This window comes from Camarhynchus parvulus, chromosome 1 (genome assembly GCF_901933205.1).
Source record: "Camarhynchus parvulus chromosome 1, STF_HiC, whole genome shotgun sequence".
Taxonomy (NCBI): Eukaryota; Metazoa; Chordata; class Aves; order Passeriformes; family Thraupidae; genus Camarhynchus; species Camarhynchus parvulus.
In genome coordinates, this window is record NC_044571.1 from 53285307 (window position 1) to 53309682 (window position 24376).

Below are 24376 nucleotides of genomic sequence, written 5' to 3' on the forward strand. Positions count from 1 at the left end.
CTATAGATAATGCACTATAATCATCTTCTTGTCACACTTTTGAGGTCACTCATATCATAATACATTGGCATTTTATTACAGTGTCTTCCAGGCATGTGATGCTGCTTTGTGGCTAGCTGGATAATTTACCTGTGTCATTTATGGGGAAGGCGAAACGATCACTTTTATTATTTATCAAACCACAGAGAGGAGGAATCTTTTCCAGTTCAATGTTTAAGCAGACAAAACCCAAACCAGCAGAGTAGCTCTCTCCCTCCCTTGGCGAGTGTCTCTCTGACCCTTCGGGAAAGGGAAGGAGAAAGGTGTGCAGGCGTAAATGGGAGCCGAGACAGAGCTGGAGTCAGAGCAGCCTGAATTATAGATGAAAGGGCATGTATTAAATATAAGGCCGAACCGGGCGAAGGCGGGCCGGGGCAGGCGATTGCCTCCGAACCTGCGCGGCGCCGGCCCCACGGCCAGCGCTGCGCTCCGCGCCGGGCCCGCACCGCACCACGGGCTGCCGCGCTGCCCCGCGCAAGCGACACCGAGCCGGCACGGAGGCATCCCCCGCCCCCGGAAAACCTCACACCGCGCCGCCAACCCGAACGCACCCCGAGCCCTTGTTCCCAAATTACCCCTCAGCCGCGCGCAAACCCGGCGCTGCTTTCCGCCCCCTCCGCGCCCCCCGACCGCAGAGCGCTCGCCCGCCCTCCGCCCGCCCGTGTCCGCCGCGCTCCTGCCGCGGAACGCCGCGCTCCCGCCGCGTCCCCCCAGCCCCGCCGGTGCCCTCCGCGCGGCGCGCAGCCCCTCCCGCCCGGCCGGGCCGGGAGCGACGTGCCCGGCGGCCAATGCCGCGGCCGCGCTCCGCCATCCACCGCCCCCGCCGGCGCGGGCCAATGCGGTGCGGCGGGAGGGGTGGCCTCGCTCCGCTCCCACCCTCCCTCTGGGCTTATTGAGAGTTATATCAAGAATTTCAGTTCAGAGAGAGAGAGGGAGAAGGAGAGAGCGTATGTGAGGGAGAGAGGCTGGGAGGGAGGAGGGAGGGAAGGAGGGAGGGAGGGAGGAGGGAAAGCGCCGCCGCTTCCTCCCGTCACTAAAGCAATAACCTATTAGGATTTCTTTTTTTGATTTTTTTGATTTTTTTTTTTTTTTTTGGGCAACTGTCACCCCAGAGCTAAAGAGGGAGAAGCACCGTCAGACCAACTCTTGCCATTTCCAGTCAGAAGTTGCAGACTTCATGTAGCTGCCTCTGCTCTGCCGAGAGAGGGACGGGAATGGTGTGCAGTGCAGAGTGGAAAATACCCCCGCTCTAAGAAGTGCACCGGATTTTTCTCTTGCTGTTTGTTTGGGTTGTTGCGTGCACGTTAGGCACCCAAAGGATCACCGCTTCACAGGAATGAAACGTGGAGAGGATGACTAACGACAGAACTGTGAATTTGTTCCCTGGAGTTGATAATTTGCCACCCCGAAGCAACACATATCTCGAGGAGGAAGCGTTTGGCTGCTGCTGATTTCTCCAAAACTGGTGATTTACCAGATGCATTGTGCTGTATCTGCTGGAACAGATCATTGCTTAGCTGCAGCAGATCGTCAAAGGTAGACAACTAACGTAAGTGCAAAGTTACCCTTAAGCTGGGATGCATTTCCTTTAAAGAAAAAAAAAAAAAGCCAGCACACAGTATGTTTATCTAGGGAGAGAATCAGTGTTTGGGATTCTGTTGGTGTTGGTGGGAAAGGCTCACCTACTCGCTGTCTCTGCATCCCTACCTGCATTACTCTGCTGGAAGTAATCACAGGCATCAGTTACCGTGCAGCTTAATGCAGATAAGATTAGTGCTCGGGGCTGCCTAGTTCCGTCAAACTGTAGGTGCTGGCAGCCTTGCACCCCGATAATGCACGGTTAGCAATGCATGCAAACAGAAGTCTGTCAGTCGCTTTCCTTTTTTTTTTTTTTCTTCCACCTGCATTATTAGTCTGCAGTATTTATATGTGGCAGCTGCTAATACCATCCTGAAGGGAGACCAGTGTCAGTGGGGAAAGGCTGCACCTTTTTTCCTCCTCATGTCATCAGAAAATGTATATTCCCCCCATCTGTAAACATGCTTCCTGCTTCTAAGTTACATTTGGAATTTCCAGCCTCCTGATTTAGACTGTGTTTAAAAAAAATAAAGTTTTAGGTTATTAAACAGAAGGAGAAGTATCCAACATCTGGAGAAGAAACATTGAGCTGAGTGTAAGAAACTGTAAGTCCTGTTATTGTCTCATCAGTTAACAGGGATGTGAAGTAGCCAGTGACGACTGCTGCAGCAGCAGCGTGTCCGGGTGGTTATTTCCCAGTACGATAGCTATAGAGGGGCATGCGAGGCACAGCGAGCAGAGAAAAATCTGGTTAGCAAGAGCTAAAAAATACATATGGAAGCAAACAGCAAATTACATTTGGCAGCTGGCATGGCAGTTAGAATCTAGAAGTAGTCCAGGGAGGTTTTTTACTTGTACCAATGACTGGGTGGAGGAGGGTAGAGGGGGAATGCACTTTAGGGATTACACGGTGTACCAAGAAATTATTCAGAAAGTACGTGTGGAAACAGTAGCTGCGCTTAATCCTGCAAGTAGTTATTTTCATTCGTGCTCTGAGCAAATGCAGCTGATGGGATATTGGTGCATTTGTCCGGAGGGCTGGCTTGTAAAAGGGAGCAGTAGGAAAATGTACTGCTGGAAGCATGCATTGCAAAAACAAGTAGTAGTTGGAGATTGTGGATTTATCATGCCTAAAAAAACAATAATGCTGTTCTATGTGGTTGTGTTGACAGTGATGTCTCCAAATAAGAAATGAGATGTAATGCATCCTGCAGTCCATGCATGCCTCCTCTTGCAAATCGCGCATCATTCCTCTCTGGAAACCTTTAAGTCCTAAAATCCGTGGAAAGAGAATAAAAACATTATCATGGACCTGAGGGATTTTTACCTGTTGGCCGCTTTGATTGCCTGTTTAAGACTGGATTCTGCTATAGCTCAAGAACTTATTTACACTATTAGAGAGGAGCTGCCTGAAAATGTGCCCATAGGGAACATACCAAAGGACCTGAACATTTCTCATATCAATGCTGCCACAGGGACCAGTGCCAGCCTTGTCTACAGACTGGTGTCTAAAGCAGGGGACGCGCCTCTGGTCAAAGTGTCCAGTAACACGGGGGAAATCTTTACAACATCTAACAGAATAGACAGAGAAAAACTATGTGCTGGAGCTTCCTATGCAGAAGAAAACGAGTGTTTCTTTGAACTTGAAGTGGTGATTCTCCCCAATGACTTTTTTAGGCTGATCAAAATAAAAATCATTGTAAAGGATACTAATGACAATGCACCTATGTTTCCATCCCCTGTCATCAATATCTCCATCCCAGAAAACACTCTGATCAACAGTCGCTTTCCAATCCCATCAGCAACAGATCCTGACACAGGTTTCAATGGTGTGCAGCACTATGAGTTGTTAAATGGGCAGAGTGTCTTTGGACTGGATATTGTAGAAACTCCAGAAGGGGAGAAATGGCCTCAGCTGATTGTGCAGCAGAACTTGGACAGAGAGCAAAAGGACACCTACGTGATGAAAATCAAAGTGGAGGATGGAGGTACCCCCCAGAAATCCAGCACAGCTATCCTGCAAGTCACAGTAAGTGATGTCAATGATAACAGGCCAGTCTTTAAAGAGAGTCAAGTAGAGGTCCATATACCAGAGAATGCCCCTGTAGGCACCTCTGTAATTCAGCTTCATGCTACAGATGCTGATATAGGAAGCAATGCAGAAATCAGATATATTTTTGGTGCCCAAGTCGCCCCTGCAACCAAAAGATTTTTTGCTTTAAACAACACCACAGGGCTGATTACAGTTCAGAGGTCCTTAGATCGAGAAGAGACTGCTATTCACAAAGTGACAGTGCTGGCTAGTGATGGTAGCTCTACACCAGCCCGGGCAACTGTGACCATCAATGTCACTGATGTAAATGATAACCCTCCTAACATAGACCTCAGGTACATAATAAGTCCCATCAATGGCACAGTGTACTTATCTGAGAAAGATCCCATCAATACAAAGATTGCCCTAATTACGGTTTCAGATAAGGACACTGATGTGAATGGCAAAGTGATCTGTTTCATTGAGAGAGAGGTCCCCTTCCACTTGAAAGCAGTTTACGACAACCAGTATTTGTTAGAGACCTCTTCCTTGTTGGACTATGAGGGCACCAAAGAATTCAGCTTTAAAATTGTGGCTTCTGATTCTGGCAAGCCGAGCTTGAACCAGACTGCCCTGGTAAGAGTTAAGCTGGAGGATGAAAATGACAACCCTCCGATTTTCAGCCAGCCTGTAATTGAGCTGTCAGTTTCTGAAAACAACCGGCGTGGTCTATACTTAACAACTATTAGTGCCACAGATGAAGACAGTGGGAAAAATGCAGACATTGTTTATCAGCTTGGTCCTAATGCCTCCTTTTTCGATCTGGATCGAAAGACGGGAGTTTTGACAGCCTCCAGAGTTTTTGACAGAGAAGAGCAGGAACGTTTCATATTCACTGTTACAGCCCGAGATAACGGCACCCCTCCTTTGCAGAGTCAGGCGGCTGTAATTGTTACTGTGTTGGACGAAAATGACAACAGTCCCAAATTTACTCATAATCATTTCCAGTTTTTCGTATCAGAGAACTTACCAAAGTATAGCACGGTGGGGGTGATCACAGTGACTGATGCAGATGCTGGGGAAAATAAAGCAGTGACCCTTTCCATCCTGAATGACAATGAAAACTTTGTGCTGGATCCGTACTCTGGAGTTATAAAGTCCAACGTTTCTTTTGATCGAGAACAGCAGAGCTCTTACACCTTTGATGTTAAGGCAGTGGATGGAGGGCAACCTCCTCGCTCTTCTACAGCAAAAGTAACAATAAACGTGATGGATGTTAATGATAACAGTCCTGTTGTCATCTACCCACCTTCTAATACTTCTTTTAAGCTCGTGCCACTCTCAGCAATTCCAGGATCGGTGGTAGCCGAAGTCTTTGCTGTGGATATAGACACTGGCATGAACGCTGAGCTGAAGTACACAATTGTAAGCGGCAATAACAAGGGTTTGTTTCGGATTGATCCAGTGACAGGTAATATCACTCTGGAAGAAAAACCAACTCCTAATGACGTGGGCCTGCATCGCTTAGTTGTCAACATAAGTGATTTGGGTTATCCCAAATCCCTGCATACTCTTGTGCTTGTGTTTTTATATGTAAATGATACTGCTGGAAATGCCTCTTACATTTATGACTTGATACGCAGGACTATGGAAACACCTTTGGATCGGAACATAGGGGACAGTAGCCAACCCTACCAAAATGAGGACTATCTCACAATCATGATCGCTATCGTGGCAGGTGCCATGGTTGTCATAGTGGTGATATTTGTCACGGTTCTTGTTCGCTGTCGACATGCATCCAGATTCAAAGCTGCCCAGAGGAGCAAGCAAGGTGCTGAGTGGATGTCTCCCAATCAGGAAAACAAGCAAAACAAGAAAAAGAAAAGGAAGAAAAGGAAATCTCCAAAGAGCTCTCTTTTGAACTTTGTGACTATTGAGGAGTCCAAACCTGATGATGCAGTTCATGAACCTATCAACGGGACAATAAGCCTTCCAGCAGAGCTGGAGGAGCAAAGTATAGGAAGATTTGATTGGGGCACAGCACCACCATCAACCTTTAAGCCTAACAGTCCTGATCTTGCCAAGCATTACAAATCTGCCTCTCCGCAGTCTGCTTTTCATCTCAAACCTGACACTCCAGTTTCAGTGAAAAAGCACCATGTGATTCAGGAACTCCCGTTGGACAACACCTTTGTTGGTGGTTGTGACACCCTTTCCAAACGCTCTTCCACTAGTTCAGATCACTTCAGTGCCTCAGAGTGCAGTTCCCAAGGAGGCTTCAAGACAAAGGGCCCCTTACACACCAGACAGGTAAACGAGCACTTTTACTGGTCTATAAGTACTGCATACAAGTGCCCGATCAACCAGTATTAAAAGTGCCACTGTGTTGTGGGGTTTGTTTTTTTTTTTGGTTTGTTTCATGCTAATTTAATTTAGCTAACATTGTGGGGGGAACAAAAAAAAACCTGAACCAAACACCAAAAACAAGAACAAACAAACAAAAACCTTGACCTCTTTATCATTTGCCTGGGGCTTAATCATGTGTTTGCAAAATGCCTCTGATACTTTGGGTTTTGAAGAATTTTGATTGTTAGAGGACTATGCATGTGCACATACATGTGCATGAGCAAAAATAGAAAAAAAGACTTTTTTTTTTCTCCCCAGTATTTAACTGTCCAATTGTAAAACTTATTGAAGAACTGTTTCCGTATGTGCTAAATTTCAGTCAGAAATTTGACTGCTTCAAGGTTGAAGGGATATGTACATTGTTTCAAATTTCAAAGTGAATTGGCTTGAATTTCTTTTGCTGTTCCAGCTGATTTGGAACCTTGCTAAGTTAGTGTTACTAAAAGGGTTAATTTTTTTTTCCCTAACAAAGACAGCCAAATTTCCAAGCTACTTCATCAGTGAAGCACGTGGTTTATTGGTAGGATATAACTAAGCCATACGTAAGTCTTCCTCTTGTTTGAGTTCAACATAATTTTGTTGTAATAGATGAAAGTTGGTATCGCATATACAGTTTGCTGCATATTTTAAAAAAATTGCCAAAGCATACTTTTGAAAGAAATGCGTTCTCTGAATACATCTGAATTATGCAGGAAAAAGAAAAAAAAAGTCAGCCCATTGTAAATATTTCCTCATCTTAGTAATGCATAAGTGATCTGACATATCTCATTTTGAACTGTGGAACCCGCCATATGAAGAGGGATTAGGAACCTGAGAGACTCATATTTCAACCAAATCCAGCATTAGGTGTGCTTTTTGGTTTTAATTTTTTTATTTTCCTCCTCCTTAGGTCTAATAACTCCTTGCTAATAAAGATTTATACGCGGTGCTGTCTTAATTCATTTTACGGGCGCTCCTCTTGCGGGCGCCGCGGGAGCGCGCGCGCGCGCGGCCCGTAGGTGGCGCCAAGGCACCGCGCGGCGCGCGCTGGCCCCGCGCCAGCCCTGCGGAGGCTGCGGGGGCCGGGAGCGCGCGGGCAGGGCGCGTGGGCAGGGAGCGCGCCTGGGCCCGGAGCGCGCCCGGGGCCGCCGGCTCCCTCCGTGCCGGGAGTCGCGTCCGTGCTCCTCGCAGCGTCCCCCGAGTGACGGTGGTTTGTCTGAGTTTGTCAGGGATGTGGATCCTAGCGAGCCGAGCGAGGCACATTTAGGCTTGTCCTTGCAGAAGGATTTTGACGGTAGCCAAGTTTAGGGCAAAGTCATTCTGTTGTTGTTGCGTTAGCCTTAGCTGAGGTGAATGTGGCGTTCCCAGAAGTGTCTTGACTTTGCGTGTCTGTGAGGTGTCACACTGCCAAGGTGCTAAGAAGAAAACGAGCACTTTGGAGGCAGCTCTGCTAAAGTAACTGCTCTGACACAACTCCTCCTTTATGAGACACTGAAAACACCACAGAAGAATCTCACAAACCCCTGATCTCTCTAAGGGGCTTTTAAGAAGAATCTACTCCCTAAGCCATCTCACGGCACTGTACACACATTGTCAGTGTAAGTTAATAAAAAACTATTAAAAAAACCCCAAAAATTATAGAAGAGCTCTGCAAAGTCTGTGCTTACTTGTCTGAGGTTTTCTCCTCAGTTTTAGTTGCAAAATGTTATGACTCCAAACCACACATTCCTTTTCTGTTCTGAAATGATTTTAATTTAAACATCAATTTCCAAATCCTATCAGAAAACTCAGACTTAACTCCCCATAGTATCTAGAGGCAGTTGGGACACCCAGAATTTTTTACCTGACAGAATGTGTAAGCTCTGCATGGCGAAATTGAACACGAGGGGAATAAAACTCCCACACCCATACAAAAACAACTAGCAGTATTTCCAAAGTTACCTGTGTTAATTACATTAAATACCCCCGTCTCCATTTAATAATATCGGTAATTATAACTATATATGGACTTGATTCAAATTTCACTGAGTTCTTAGTGTATCCTTTTTGAAGTCAGTAGATACTCATGATTTGGATTGCTTCCTGAAAAAGCTGTATCATTACATGTAAATGAAAATACAACTCTTTCTTAGGTAGACAGTTACCTAATCTGAGTTTGTATATTTTTATTCTGTGGGGAATGATATAGTGTCTTTTTGGTTTTTTTCTCCCAATGATGAGTGTTACAGGGCGTGATCTTTTTAGGCTTCCTTTTCAATTTTGGCAGGAGTAGTATAACCATCAATGGTAGTAATCATCAACAATCTTCCTATTCTTCTGTCTGTAATTCCTAAAATTATGATGCATCTTAGCTAATACTCATTTGCACAGAAGTGAAATACACCATCATAGGTCTTTAAAAAAATTGTCATAGATTATGGCCTTTAAGTAAAGTATTCAGATTTAAAGAATTCAGATTCAGATCTTACTGAACAGTAGTGTGTGCTAATGCCACAGCATCTGAAAACAATTTTTACAAATTCCTTTAGGAAGAGATACTTAGTTCTGTGGCATTATACTGTTTTCATCAGGTTTAACATAACTAATTTCTCTGCATTTAATGTTGAGTTAGGTTACTTATGTAGATTCAGTAACTTGGTGGGTTTTGTAAAAAGCATGGGAATTGTTGTGGATGATGTTAAGATAGGGAAAGATGAAATATAGGATAAATATATGTCTAAGAAATACTAGCATCCTCCATCTTTACTTACAATTTCTTTTAGTTCAAGGTAAGCACACACATAGTGTGTCTTGCAGATACATTAATATTAGCAAAGAGCTGAGACCTAAGTCAGCACTTGGACTCCATTCAAGCAAAATCCCGATGCTTTTGTTGGCCACGTGGCCCTAGAAATCTGTTAGAACTGGGTCTTAAATAAAAAGCATTTAGAATTTAAAATATATTGTTCAATAAAAAATTCTTATGTTTTTGAGGGGGGTTTGTGGGGTTTTGGGGTTTTATTTTTTTGATGGGCAATTTCTGTGCAATCATCAATAAATTTAGTGGAAATTCTGTGGTTAAGTTTTTACATGTGACTTTGAATTGTACAGACTGATGTTTCACAAGTACCCAGTATGAAAACCAAAGCCTCCTTCAAGTGCCTATCTTGCAGTAAACCTGGTGGATGCTCTGAAAAGAGCATTTTTGAATACTTGAACTTGGGATTGTTCTAAATGCTAATTCACATAATTAGGAGTATGGAAAGGATGTTGCACACCACCAGCTCATATAGCTAAGCTTCCAAAATCAGTGTTATGACTCATAAAGAATACTGAAATCTATGCAGGCTTCTCAATCAGTGTTCTTTTCAGTATTTGATTGAACTTTAAAATGCGCTTCAAATTAGTAAGTCATTACACCAAACAGCTACATAGAAATACAGCAGAAGACGACATGTTGTACTCTTCTATGTGAAAGACCTCGTTTGAAAAGCAAATAAACAGACAAAAACTCCTACTCAATGTCATTAGATTAACAATAGATTAAATAATAAAAGAAATTAAGGCCAATTTACTGTGGTTATCCCAATTTTAAATTATAACAACTTCATTTAATCGGATTTAAAGCGCAGTAGTGACAAATAACACAGGTTTAAAAATGTGTATCAGTATAGGTTATGGGCAAAACCTTCAGTCTTCATTCCTAATCAAAATGCATTTAGGCATGTGCTTAACTTTCATTTAATGTGTAAAACTGAAGCAGATCCTCAAAGTCCAAGTGACTTGGGATGTTGTCTTCAAGAAAAAGTTGTAAGCACACTATAAGCACTTTTCTGAATCAAAGTGATAATTTAGAAATTTTGGAAATATGCACACTTCTAGAAGATTCAGGAAAGTTGAATATATGTTAACACTGTCCTTGTATTTCTCTGCTCTAGTGGCAGAAATTAAGGACTTGGGGCTCAAATGACACATTAAGTACATTCCATACTAAAGTATATTTTTAATCTTTTACTCAATAACATAAGCTCTGTAGAGATTGCTTTATTCCTTTTTTAGCCAATGGACTTCTTGCCTGATCAAGGAACAAGTAGCCAGGCTCCTGCTGATCAATGCACATCACTTAAGCTTCATGTGGTAAATCTAATTGATGTTATCTTATTTTGGAGTGTTTAAATTTGTAAGTTTGGAGTTTATGTAAGAGAAAAGAAAAGCTGAAAACATGAATGACTCTTAATTTGATATGCTAAGAATGGCAATTACAAGGTGCATAAGTTGATGGAAATCTGCATTGTTACAGCAGTGCAGAGCTTATGTCACCTGCAAATATTAAAATTCTGTAACCATAGCATTCCACAATTCTGTGTGCAGTATTATTTTTAGTGGCCTTGTTTCATCACTTAGTATAAATAAAAAAACATACATTCTTTTGTATGCATAGTTTGGTTTATGTGTTAGCATGGATATTAGTCTTGGGTGAGGACTAGTCAGCTGGAAAAGTGTCTGCATGTAAAATTCAAATGTTTTCTAGTTCTGTATATTTGTATATCTATACTAAAATATTAGAAATGGTGATCATGTACAGTGTATTTTTTCTATTGTTGAATAACTGAAAAATAGGTTAACAGATTTCGCTGAACTGTCTAAAGAAATCCATCTTTGAGCTGAGACCAAGCATGGAAAATTTCAGCTGAAAAGAAGAATTTTTCAGAAACTTATGAGCATGTGAAAACTGTGAGCTATAATGGATATCTGAACACAACCCTAAGCTATAATACCATTTTCAATAGTGACAGTAGATGTGCTCAACTAGACTAGGGAACATTTTGTGTATACAGATCAGACAGTGAAAGCTTAGTAATCTTCATTTGTCTTTAAATGTTTCCTGTGCATGTGATTTTTATCAGAATCACTGGAGTCTCATCTGTCCCGAATATCCAAAGCCAAAGTTTCACATATGCTAAGAAATTTGTGCCACACACGTGAGTGAGAACTGGATCTTGAGAGTTTTATGCTATTGCAATTTTGTGATAATTTTCTTTTATATATAGGAACAAGGAAGAATCTTTTTAGTTTCCATTTCAGATTTTCAGTTCCAAAGAATCTTTTCTCTCTAGCACAGCAAAACCATATCAGCCACACTTTATTGACAGCAGTTTTATTGTAGCTAGAGGCTTACAGTAAGCTGTTTATTGCTGTTCCCTAACGCAGTTGACAGCAATTGGGGAATTAATTTTCTTGCCCCTGATGTGCTTTCTTGGGTATAAACAACAGATGTTAAAGATATGAAAACTGTGACCCATTTACATTCAGCAGCTCTTTACGGGAACAGTCTACCTGTCTGAAGTGCAGGTTTCAAGTCCTGAGTAATTTTGCTCCATCAGTTCTAGGATTCTAACTTTTTTTAATATTGTTTATCTTATACAAATACTGTCAAGGGCCAGGTACGTAATGCCTATGGATAGATCCTCATCTAGGCAATTTCTGTTCAAGAATAGCTGTATTCAAGTTTCATTAAGTTCAGGAGATGCTGTATTTTCTTATTCTACCATTTAATTGCATTGAACATTTAGGATTTAACTGACAGAATGGACATAAAGTGTTCTGAAAGACCTAACAGGGATTAAAGGTGCTACCTGATATTCTGGTCACAGAACATCATGGTGGTCTGTAAAATCTATATTCATAAGTTTCCTCAGTTGCTATCCAAGTGTGGCCATGTTGCATGCATTCTGTAATGTCCATGTCCTCACTGAAGGAAAAGAACATACATAGAATCATGTATCATTTTTTGCTTCTTTCATTTCTTTGGCTTTCCAGCCCTTGGCACAATGTATGTAAAATTATTTATCCCCATACACTGATGTGGGCACTTAGTCAGTTCATTTCTGGTTTACATGAGATAACATTCCTTTGAGTGGAAAGACTTACCAGACTGTACATAAGAGATGAATGGATGCTATCATATTTTACTGAAATATGGGGGGAGGAGAACATCTTTTGTTCATTTCTGTCTTTTAGAAAGACATTTGCTATGTAAGGGGCTTTAGCATCTTACCTAACTGAGATTTTAAGTGCTAGTCTAGACACAAAATGCATGTTAACCGTTCCCTTACAATTAAAACGCCATACAAAAAAATTCCTCCTAAAGGAGTTGCAATAATTTTCTTGCAATGCGTTATTTTCTAGCGAGCTATAAACTCTCTCTTGAAGCAGAAATAGCTATTTCTGGCAGAAGACAACTTAAATTGATATTGCTACTTTTTCACTGGTTGTGAAATTACAAAAATTTGAAATAAGAAAATAAATTGTTTTGAACAGCAGTACTGTTGTAGCCATACAAACCTGTGTATATATTATTCCTGGGACCACTGTGTTTCAGGAAAACATAAAGGCTGCTACAATTTTGGTACAAAATTCTTGTTAATCTTTCTAAAAGTATCTGGACATTCAAATCTTGGAATGATTTGGCCTTCATTCCCAATTTAATTTTTGGGTTTTGCATATACTCTGAGTTATATGTGATAATACAGAGAAAGGTAGTTAAAAATTAGATCTGTGATCATACTGAGATGTTTAAATTGTACCAATCTCAAAAGTTACCCATTTTTTGCTTCTCTTTCTTTTGCAGCAAGTGAAGTGGAGGGTGGTGTGGGGGAGATTTGTTTTAAAGTCTTGACACAGGTTGTCCTGTATCTTCTGTTGCACAGAGAGAAAATCTTGTAATTATTCATTTCATTGTAAATATTCATATTCAGGAGCTTTTGGTGTGTAGAATGTGTAGTTTCCTATGACCTGATGCTGTAGTTTTGCCAATTTTTTTGTAAAAGTCACTCTGAACTTTTTGTGCGCAAATATTAATATTATTACTTGAAAGTTGGTTCAGAAAATGCACACTTCCGGTTACAAGAGGATTATAAAGAGCCTTTTTCTAGAGTAGCAGTTCATCATTTGAAGTTGAATTCAAGCTGGGATAAATCTGCTGGTTTATTCCATCTGCAGCTCTTTCTAATATAAACTTCTTTATAAAAACAATAGGATAATATTGAGATAATATTTCCAAAATCTAAAAAATATGTAAAATTAATCAGAAGTGAAGTGAATTAAAAATCCTTTCATTTTGAGCTGAATCTGATAAAATGGGAAAGATCAGCAGGATTTTTCTTTCTTCCTTTGCTTCCCACCCCAGGTTTGCAGAAAGGTGGTTTTAAAATAACCATCTCTTCCCAGTCCAGAAAATGAAATCGGATATTCTCACTGGCTGATAGCTGAAAGAGAATCACTACTGATATTGATTTGTAAAATACTTTGTAGCCTGAAACTGATGTTCGTTCATTTGCTCTCATTCCTCCCAGTGAAATTGCCAGATGCTTCATTTGTAGTTCTGAAGGATGTTCTTATCACCTCCTAGGCTTTCATGTGTTACTAGCAAGAAAAATCTCTTATTGGTTTTCTTTATCATTAAAAAGTGTTAAATATCTGCCTGTACAATATTTTTCATCAAATGAACTAATTTAGCCTATGCCTTGTAAGGTCATAGAGCCTTTAAAACACTGAAAAAGTCAAGAGGAAGACCATGCTTCATTATGAATGGTATTTTGCTATTCTTCCAAATTCTGTGCTGTTCTTTTGCTCTTCTTCTTTGCTGTTCTGTTGATTTGTAGCCTGCAGTAGTATCTCTTAAATGGCTATGCCTGCTAGATGTAAATATATGTCTCCTTCATAACACATAAAGTTATGGAAACAATTGTCTCTCTGATGTAAATGTTCTGTAGGATGCATATGTTTCTACATGTGACCTATGTAGCTGCTCTGCTGAACTTCATGGTGAAATGCTTTGACCACTGAGGTCTATCTTCTCTTACCAAAATTATTTACAAGAAAGTTTTCACAAAAGCTTGATTTTACAGGAAGAGATGCAGGAGCTTCAGAGAAAGGTGAAGACTAATGAATTTTGAGATAACACCTCCTTCCTGTGTTGACAGGCTGCACAGCCTGATAGGGAATTATATTTAACTCCTGGTTTTAGTAGCTTTCCATTCAGTGAGCTAGGTTTTGAGAATATTGTTGTTATTCCAGTCCCTCTTTTTAGAGCGTGTGATGAATATTATCATGATTGCTTCAGGTGCCCAGCTTCTGATGGTGGATCTAACCTTATTTCTGTAAGTCATGTTCACAGAAAGTACAGTTGGTACAGTTTTCACCAGTACACATTGCTGGTAGTACCTCAGCACACAGTGCATTTTGCTTCTGTTGAGACTATGGTGGGATTCATCTTGTTTGACTTCTAATTCTGTAACAAATCTAGTCTACTTTAGTGGGTTTGTGATTTATCCCACCCTGAAGAAAATAGGGTGCTTTAAGCTGAGTGACAAAGCTGAGCAACACAGCTTGGTGAGTTGCATCCCACGTCCAGTGAAAAGTATAATTTGGTGTGATCCACGTTCTTCACTTTCCTTTTCTCACCAAGGTCAAGAGAAGGGTTTTAAGGTTATGTATTTCTTTAATTTGAATAATACATTACATTATATTGCATTGAATAATACAGTGCATGTGGGCACAAAAATGTATGTGCACAGTTGCCCTTGAGAAGTCTTCTTTAGATTGCAACTCAAATTCAAAAGTTTCCAAATTAGTAGAAAGAGTTTCACTGACTTTTTATTAAACCATTATGTGGCCATCATCTATCTATTTTGGTAAGACAGTGCAATGAAACATCAATTATTTTGTTTTGGTGCTGATCTGAGTATTTCTGGCTTTCCTCAGAAATACATGTTCCTTGGTACCTGATTCTGCGAACTTTAGTACAGACCATTCGCATTATAGTGTAAAAATGTTTCTTTTACCTCTCTGGTAAAAGGTATGTGTCTATAGCAGTAGGAATTTTCAGTCAGTTGTCAGATTGTCTCACTTTCACCATTGCAAAAATACAGGCCAAAATGTCAGTGACATGCTAGGTTACCACTAAGAGAATTTGAAATTGCCTTCAGTTTGTGACAACAGTACTCTGAAACATGAATGGTGTTGAAGTCTGCAGCATCCAGAGCAGCAGGAGGTAGGCTGTGTACCAGTTGCAAAGCCTGTATTTTTAACTACTGACGGATAAATAAGAAACAAACAAAACCAACAAAACCCCCAACCAAACAAAACCAACCAACCAAACAAATAACATCTCTCCCCCCCAAATTAAAACTGCATCTGCTAAGAATGGTAAACATTGCCTGTTGAAATTTAATCTCTCTACTGTACAGGAGATGGACTTTGCTATTTGAGATTTCACCAGTTTCATTGCAGGAAGCTGTTACATCTGTCAAACATTTCAGTTTGAACTGAACGCCTGATTTTTTGCCTTTGTATTCTACAAGAGCACCAGCTTGTCAATCAACAGAAGTACAAAATTAGACAAGATAGGTGATCTGCTGCTGTGACTGGCATTTTATTTTTAGTTTACAACATCTTTTTTCTTTCCTAAACTTAAAAATGGCAGTATTTTTCTATAGTGGCATAACAGATGAGAAAAATTGATATAATGGAGGGAGGTCACTCCAATCCTGTTAGTCTTGGCTTCTAATGCCCATTCTGTTGAAAGCACTGGTACAGTCTAGGTGGACAATGGAGCTGTAGGTGACTATCTGTATGAATTTTATGAATGTCCATCATGTGTGAATGAAATGAGAATATGAATGAGACTTAAATACATTTGAATTTGTTATTCTTCATTCTTGCTGTGGTTTTAATGCATTGCAACAAACCTCATGCAGCCCAAAGTAGGGACATGACCAGTAGGGCAGGACCACTTCTGGGGGGGCTGTGTAGGCTTTCAAGCTGCCTCTGGGCAAAGCAGGCTCCAGAACCTTCAGCAAGTAATTTGAATCTTGTAAAATTCTTGGGGTTTTGATCTGCTTCCCTGAGAACAAATCAGAACTTTTGTTTCTTAATGTGATTTTCAGAATTCTGGACTAAGAAATGGACAAAATCATAGGTGCCTTTTGAGAGGTTTGAGAAACTGATGCACTTCTATGATTTTGTGATGTGTCTATTGATAGCATCCCCACTGAACATCCCTGGACTTCAGTATCACTCGGCTTTGCTGAATCTAGGCTTTGGCCCTCTTCTCTGCTTTAGCAGTTGATTAAGAAATATTCTAATCCGTCACAGAGTACTAAGAAACTAATGGCTTGTGAAGTATTTCAGTCTTCCGGCTTCCACTATAAATGATATGAAAAATAGTATCATTTGGCTGATGCTTAAATACATCTCTTTCTTTTATGAGATACTGTCTCTGTTCTTTCATGTTTCTCTTTTTATTCTCTTCTTTTATTCTCTGAGAATGCTTGTTTTTGTAAAACGTATTTATGCACATATTAGAAATCTGAATTTCACCCTCAAATACATAGTATCACAGTGCAGAAGTGGCACATTTTATGCACAATCTGTTCTAGTACACCCAACTCATATGCACACATTGCTTGTGTCCACACGAAGACCTTTAATGAACCATGGTCTTTAAGATGCAAGGATTTGAAACATTTGGAAGCATATCTATATAGCAGCATAATATGGCAAGCCATTCTATATGTGTTGTAGTTTAAAAAAGTAGACAAAATAATTATTTCATATATGTTTTTATTTGCTCACTTTTTTGTCTTTTCTTTTTATAAGACCATTCATACTTTTATATATGGCATAATGCATTCACAATTTGTAATAGGCATGCTGTCTCACAGACTTACGATAGAAAATTGATTCTGAAAGAAAACAAGAACAAAAAAATGTTAATCACAAAGCAGAAGAGCAGAGATTGCAACTCAGTGACTGGATAGTGCTTCTTGAGTTCAGCAATTTGAAAGGGAGATTGGGAGGAGAGATGAAAACATTCATATATCTTTACATTTCAAAATGGTTTAAAGATGACTGAACTTGTTGGAAAACTTACTCTTTAGTAAGAAAGCTGGCAGTGCTGCTGTGATATACAGATTGTCAGTGATCCTTGAGTCTACTTCTTCAAAGCAGTGTGCTGAGCACTTTTCAGTACAGCAGTTCCATTCAGTGCCTTCTGAAGCTTTATAGATGGTGCAGATCACCTCCAGACAAAGTACTTCTTGTTGTCAACTATGATATTTATGTGTCAAAAGTATGTCACAGAAGTAATTCCCAATTTTAGAACTTTCATTCTTTGGATCAGTGGTGATCACATTAAAAAACGCTCTGCATTTGCTGTCTCACACTTGGTAATATTTAACATTTTCATGTCCTAGTGCTAAATAGCAGCCTTAGTTGTATTCAGTATTGTGGAAATTCATTTTAGTAAGCCTCTAGCTACTGAAAAGTGTCATAGCTTACATCCTGCTGTCCTCAGTAAAGATAGTTGGGGGTCAGGATAGCCCTCTGCACTGTGTGCTCCTGCTTGCTACTGCTCATGACATTTGGCATCTGATAGGAGTGCTGTGATAGCACCTTCAATTAAAAGCCATAGGCAACAAACATAACAAAGAGAATCCTTAAGACTGCTTAACATTATGCCATTGCTTTGACTTGAATAAAACCAGCATGAGAATAAATTGCCTATGTTGGCTTAATTGTGATCTTCACCTAAGCACTACCCATGAGACCTTAGACCCAGCAGAAAACGCTAGTGGGAGTATCAGGGGCTTTTTCTGAGATTGCTTAAATTTATCATATTTCTTTTAGAAAACACTGACACAATTCTATTCCAGCTTTAAAGCCTTAAGCTTTTGCTGCCTGTTTTGGGTTTTCATTACTTTTATGTCTGTACAGTTACACAGTTAATGAAAAACAAAAAAAGCCTGCATATCTCTGCATGTAGCACTGCTCTGCAACAATATAGCACCTCATTAGTTTTTTCAGTATCAGAGATAAGTTAGCATTCTGTCATGAAATCTGAACTGCCACTACATCTCACTGAAGCTTATAAGCCATGCCATAGTAACTTTCAAAAAGTGCATTAACTCTTGCAACAGAAGATTCAGTCTTGTAAACACAAAGAAATCATATGGCTGTATCTATCTGTGAAGCCAATTTGTTTGACATTTTCTTCTGTAAATTTTGCTGCTCTTAGAAATCTTTTGAAATAGAAAGGGAGAAATTTCAGTTTTGTCTCCTTTTGCACAATGCAATTGACTGAGGTAGACCTAACCTCATTTACATTTGGACTGTGCTGTACACTCATTACTCTTTGAATGTGATGTGCCTTTTCTCATTTTTTTAAGATTCTTTCTTCACTGAAGGAAAAAGTGTTTTATATCAAGATTGCTGTTGTGAGATATCTACCTAAATGTAAAATCCTTGTGGTGACAAGAAAGAGGTATTTTGTACCTTGCTGTAGCTAGTCAAGGTCAGCCTGGAACAATTCACTCAGGGTTGATCTCTACTGGCTATGTACAGATGAATCTACAATAGCTTATCATTAGCAGGATTTTCTACTGCCTTACCTACTTCAGTGTGAAGTCATGCTGCACTGTCTTGCAGGGAGGTGCCTTTAAGGATATGATTTACGTGTGTACTTACTCTAGGTTGTTTAACACTTCTCAGCTGATGCCAAGTGAGTCTGTCCTGCTGTCTGGAAAAACCATACAATTTGGTCCCGTGCTTGAATTAAAGTCCTTGGGCTTTCACATATAATACTGATGATATTAGCAGAGGTACCTCTAAGTGTTCCTGCCAGGCTTGCATCACCATCTGGTGTAATTCCAATGCATTTTCATACATCTTCAATGTCCGTGTTACTGTTCTGCAAACTGTGCTGGATTGACGACAATTGCAGCTGCATACAATGGCTATAACTCAGTCACCCTGACTGAGTTTATAGTTTGATTACACCCCCTAAGGCGGAGTAATATGAGTCACCAAAATCAAACATTAATTCAGCACAGGCCATTACTTTATGATGGAAATGGTATAGATGTGCCTGTATTCTATTTTTACTAAAGTAAAACACAGTATTTTATAGGAAGGATGATCAGAATAAAACATTCCATCCATGGTCTACTCCATGTTCACAATAAATGTTCCTAGTAGACTAGGAATGTCAGTTCCTTTACAAGTGAGGTAAGCAGTCCTGGGCATGGTTGCCTTTGAGTTTTTTTGTTCTGTAGCTTGAGTCTGCCTGCTCCTAAGAATGCTCTTCTCAGTGTTTGTGTTCCACCTTTTGAAAGTTTCTCCTGAAACTGTCCTTAGGTTTGGGGGTTATATTTCTTAAAATGTTCCTTTGTGTTGTCTCATCTCTTTATTTATGAGCTGATCTCAATGACTTTTTTTTGATATTTTCTACTTCTGAACTTTCTAGGTAATTTGCTTGCCTCATATACAGGTGTTCCTGTGCAGGTGTTCCACCTATCCTCTCATTTTCAATATACTTTTATTAGCAGTATTTTCCCCCATCAACCTACCTACAAGACCACATATTTTGATACAGTCAGTAGTTACTCAGTGTGAGACACTTTCCATTCACATGTGATACCTGCTGGCTGCTACTTCCAATTATGCCATATGCTGGAAAGCTGAGCTGTTGAAGTATTGGAGTGAATGTTATAATCAAACTAGTTAAGAAGTAGCAGTGTGTCTCATAAAGGGTCCTGGACAATGTCTGATTTCTGCCATAAGCAAAATACTGACAAGTCCTGCTTTGTTTTGCGGCTTTTTCAGGTGGCAGAGAGCTAGACATACATTCATTATATTGTAAAATCATAACCTTCGAGATCTTGCTGAATCTGCCCTACAGCTATTTATCACATGATTGCAGGGAATGAAAATAACATTCTTCCTTCTACTAGGAATATGTTGCTAACCTTGGGGCAAGATAGTGCATAATTTTATGTGTGCCTAGTCTTGCTGTTATATATAGACTGTTCTGAGATGAATCAGTGTTATCATTTCCCAGAATTTAGCACTAGTGCTTTAGCAGAGCCAAGGAGATTTCATATACTTAGGCTCTTGGCTACAATAGTGACCAGGGATCTCAAGTCTGAGTCACATTTATATTAATGCCATTTTATAGTCATGGACAAAGGCCAAAAAGATACTAATATCATTTGCTCCCAAGTTTTTTTTTTTTTTTAGGTTAGGGCTGCATGTAACTCTACTTACTCTAAGTAAAGGCCATCTGAACCCAATTCTTATTTCATATTCATTAATTTCGTAGTTGTGAAATCACAACTGTTTCCCTGATGGTTTTGCTTGTAGTCAAGAGTTGAATCTGTCTCCTCATGTTTGTGTGATAACCCCTCTTTCTTACTCCCACAAACAGGCTGAAGGAGATGCAAAGATCTCTTATCACTTTTTTCTGTCCTGTGGCATGCATCCTTCTCTTGCAGCTTCTTGAGTAATAGCCGGGTTTAAGCAAGAAGCAGTAATTCACTTTAAATAGCAAGAATTATGGAAGCTGAAGCTCAGTCCATTCTCACAATTACCACTTTAACCTCTGAGCTGCCAAGCTGCTGCTTTTATACGCATAGTTCTACTATAGCTGTGTAAAAAATACACTGCTCTGACTTCTTGAGTTGCTCTGTTTGCAGGGTGATATGCGAGGAGTAGTTTTAAGCACATTGAAATAATCTGATACTACATAGACACTGTCTGTCATGGCCCACTTTTGAGCTACTTATGCATATAGACAACATTTTTTAGTATTGTCTAAAGGTAAATGTTTCTAGGAAAAAATTTCCAAGCTATGTAAACTGAGTTTCACGTTTTAGTGTCTGTGATACTTTAGCATCTTTAGAACAACAGGACAGCATGAAATTAGCAGAAAAAGGCTGAGGCATATTAAACTGAAAACAGTTGAATATGCAAATCAGACTGCATCCACTGTTTTAAGAAAATAAATACTTCTGAGTGATGTTATGATAGTCTGTGCCCTTAACAGGAACTTGTACAGTTATAAAATAGATGCTATTTTCTAATCATGGGGACAAAATAATCACATTTCTAGTCCACGGGTCTGTGATATTTTTAAGTCGTTTAACACAATGGTAAAATGCCTTGTACTTAATCCAAACCCACTGGAGCTTCAGATTATGCTGTTCCAACTTGCTGTGTGAATTTTCTTCAGGGGATTCCTAGTTGATTAAAGCGTGATAAAAATTGACATCAGGAAGGGTGAAGTTTGTTTTAATTCTCTTCTGTATTGAGTTAGCTGTCCTAAAATTTAGGTATAAGAGCAACAGTCCACTTTTTCAGACTCAGCTGAGGCAAACATAATGATTTTAAATTCTGCAGAACATACTTGGGCAAAGTGCCCATTTATTTTATTGAGAATTTTGCCTGATTAAGAACTGTTTCCCCCTTATCTCTGAGTTTCTTGGACAAACTGTGTTGACTCTGATCCAGTAATGTAGAGCAAGCTTCTTAATCTGGCACATTAAATAAAAGCTCAGCTGGGAGAGGAATGCAGTATTTTGTCTTTGCATTTCAATTGAGTCGAAACTTCTTTTAAGCTCAGGCTGTGAGAATCATCTTCAAGCAATATAACATCATATACAAACTCAGGTGATAGATGCTTGGAATGAATACAAGTGTATGATGGGGCACATCTTTCCTGTTACTAAAAACAAAAATAAATAAGTGCAGCATTCAGACTTCTTTATTCAGTTCTGTCAAGCAATACTGTTTTGACTTCAGCACTCCTGCTGTTTGGAGTCGTGGACCTTTCTTTTTACACAGACAGGGTATTATCCTAAACTGCATGCCGGGAAAAAGTCCAGTTGAGAGTAGCTGAGATTCTCAAAGAAGTTTCACTTTAGACCACATCCTAGTTTTGAATCAAGATTGCTAATGTAGGAAGGCTTGCTACTTCTAGAGTTGTGGAGAAGGTCTTGAACCTCTTTCTCAAAACCTTTTTCCTCACATTTTGATTTTTTTTCTCTGTGAAAATTGCTCATATTTCTGCCAGTGTAATAATGAAAAGAGTTGCACTTTTTATTTCTCAAACAAATGATTAATTTTTTTCCACTTGTACTGAGACTTCAAGCTCTGCCAAAAATCTGAATAAAAATCACCAATTGTTCTGTAATTTTTTAAGCAATTACCATTAAATACACACACTGTGGTTTAAAATGCTGTAAATACATAAAACTTCAGCAAGAAAAATCTAGCACAAATCATAAACAAGTAACTGATGCAAGTACTAACATACATATTTTTCATTTTAAAACATATGAAGTATGAAACATAAATACATTGTCAGTAAACCCATGAGTGATCTAGTTATCATTTTATCACATGTTGAATGAGGGGAGGCTGCCTGTTCACTGAATGCTTGTAAGCTAATTTATCTCGCAGGAGTACCAACAATACTCAGTTTAATATACAGAAGTACTTGCTAAGAAGCTTACCAAAACAATATGGTGGGCTTAGACTAAAATCATACCAGAAGGTCCATCCTTCAGTTCTCTGAATCATAAGAAGAAACAGATTGTTTCAAACAGAAGATGAGAAATAACGTAATCTAACCAATCTGCACTTTGGCAGAGTCAGGATAGGATGGCTGAGGGCTTTTTGCTTATTCTGAGCTAATGTATTTATTTGACAGAATACTGAAGAACTGACCATTTTAATTAAGAATATGTTTTCCCAAAAAGCAAAACTCTTGATTCAGACAGGTCTTTATCAGCGGGTAGTTACATAATGCTCCTCAGGGTCAGCCAGCAGAATGAACCAGTTGATGGCATCAGCCCACGCTTGGGAACTGCAATATTTAAGGCATCACTGGAAAAAAGTAGGTATTTGCTTCCTTCACAGTTTTTATTGCTTCCCCTAAAGCCTTCTGTCCATGATTCTTCTTGAACTTCGAAGTCCATGAAATTTTTTCTTCTGCGGCTTGGGAACTGTCACCTTTTAGAAATCTATTGAATAAAGTTTTGTGCCCCCCTGCTTTTTTTGCTGTTGTTACAGGCTTAGCTTTTCTGCTTCTTTAGGGCACTTTGGCTCTTCTTCCTACTTTCTTCCTACCTAACCAAATGTAGCAAAAGTATTCTTACTCTTCTCTCTCACCCTGAGGCCTGTAGGCCTACTTTTTTTTTTCACCTTTGCATTATTTCCCAGGAGAATGAACAAATACTGCTGTGGAGTAACCATTATCTGTTAGGAAGTGAATCATATATCTGTTGCATGTTATGGGCTTGTGCTGTTTTATCAACAGTCAGTATTAAATATGTAGACCTAATTAGCATATTTGGGTTTGGAATTTTAAAATAGAAAAAATTCCTGTTCCCTAAACCAATTCATTTAATTCTGTATCAATGACAGCTCTTTCAAACAGAGCAGGCAAAAATACTTACATGAGATATGTTGTTGCATAGCTCCTGAAAAAAAATTAAAAAAAACTATTTACAGTGGTACTATAGTAGTATATATATCTAGTAGTGGTACATAGAAGTGTGTGTGTATATATATATATATATATATATATATATATACACATATATGTAATTGTTTGTATAATTTAAGTGTTTTAGAATACAGAAGTATCAGTATTACTCTTTCAGTAAAGGGTAAACTGAGAAATAAAATCTTATAGGTGATGCTTATTTTCAAAGTAAATGGTAGAACATGAATTAAAAACTGTGTACCTCCTATGCAGAAGCAGTTATATAGAAGAATAAAATTGAATAAGATATAAAGGGTCGATGCCCTCATGGAGGAAAACATAGCAGTGTTAGAAATCTGGGATGCCAGTACCACATCAGCAGCTATTTGCATAGTATTGTCAGGGACAACTGCTCTGTAGACATTCCAGTGAATCAGAGCTGTTTGATTAATCAAATCAAGTCTCTGTTGTAGCAATGCAGAGAGGTTATGTCTGCTGGCAATCTGATTTGAAATCAAATGCTTATGGATTAATGAACACAAATCAATTGCTTCTAAGCCCCTTTTCAAGCAAAATCTTAGGTCTTTAGAAATGTAGCTAAGTAGGGAATGATTAGCCTGGTCTGACAGCACAAGTGAAAATTTATTCCCTCAAAATACACTCTTTACAATTAAAGAAAATCCAAGCAATTAAAGAGCCAAAACAAAGCAAAGAACAAAATTTGCAAGTCATGTTTGGTATTTTATTAGCATATGGTAATGTAAGCAATCTGTAATCATAGTTATATTGCATTCTAATTGAACAATAAACTCAACAGAACTATTTCATATCAGCTGAGGATCTGTCCCACAATCTGTGTTTTAAAAAGCTGTCCAGGCCTCATTTCCAGATGACCCTTGCATTTTAATGTATTGAAAAAAAAAAGAGTATTCTTTCTTTCTTAGCAATAGTTGTTCATTATATTATCTTTTAAAAATATGAACAATGTTCATATTGTAAAAGGAAGTGTGTAATCCATTTGAGCATAAAAGAAAGTT

At 39.2% G+C, this 24376-nt stretch overlaps 1 protein-coding gene across 8 annotated transcripts in view; it reads left to right on the plus strand.

The window, feature by feature from the left end:
* Window positions 1-970: 970 nt before the first annotated feature.
* Window positions 971-24376, plus strand: part of PCDH9 (protocadherin 9) — a 670749-nt gene continuing 647343 nt past the window's right edge. For 6 of the 8 annotated variants that reach the window (XM_030964716.1, XM_030964639.1, XM_030964788.1 and 3 more), the window contains exons 1-2: window positions 1051-1588; window positions 2790-5959. In XM_030964716.1, coding sequence (XP_030820576.1) covers window positions 2924-5959 — 3036 coding nt within the window. In that variant the 5' untranslated portion in view covers window positions 1051-1588; window positions 2790-2923. Of the gene's footprint in view, window positions 987-1050; window positions 1589-2789; window positions 6598-24376 lie in introns of those variants that run through there. The other 2 variants (XM_030964555.1, XR_004061373.1) reach the window with 2 other exon arrangements.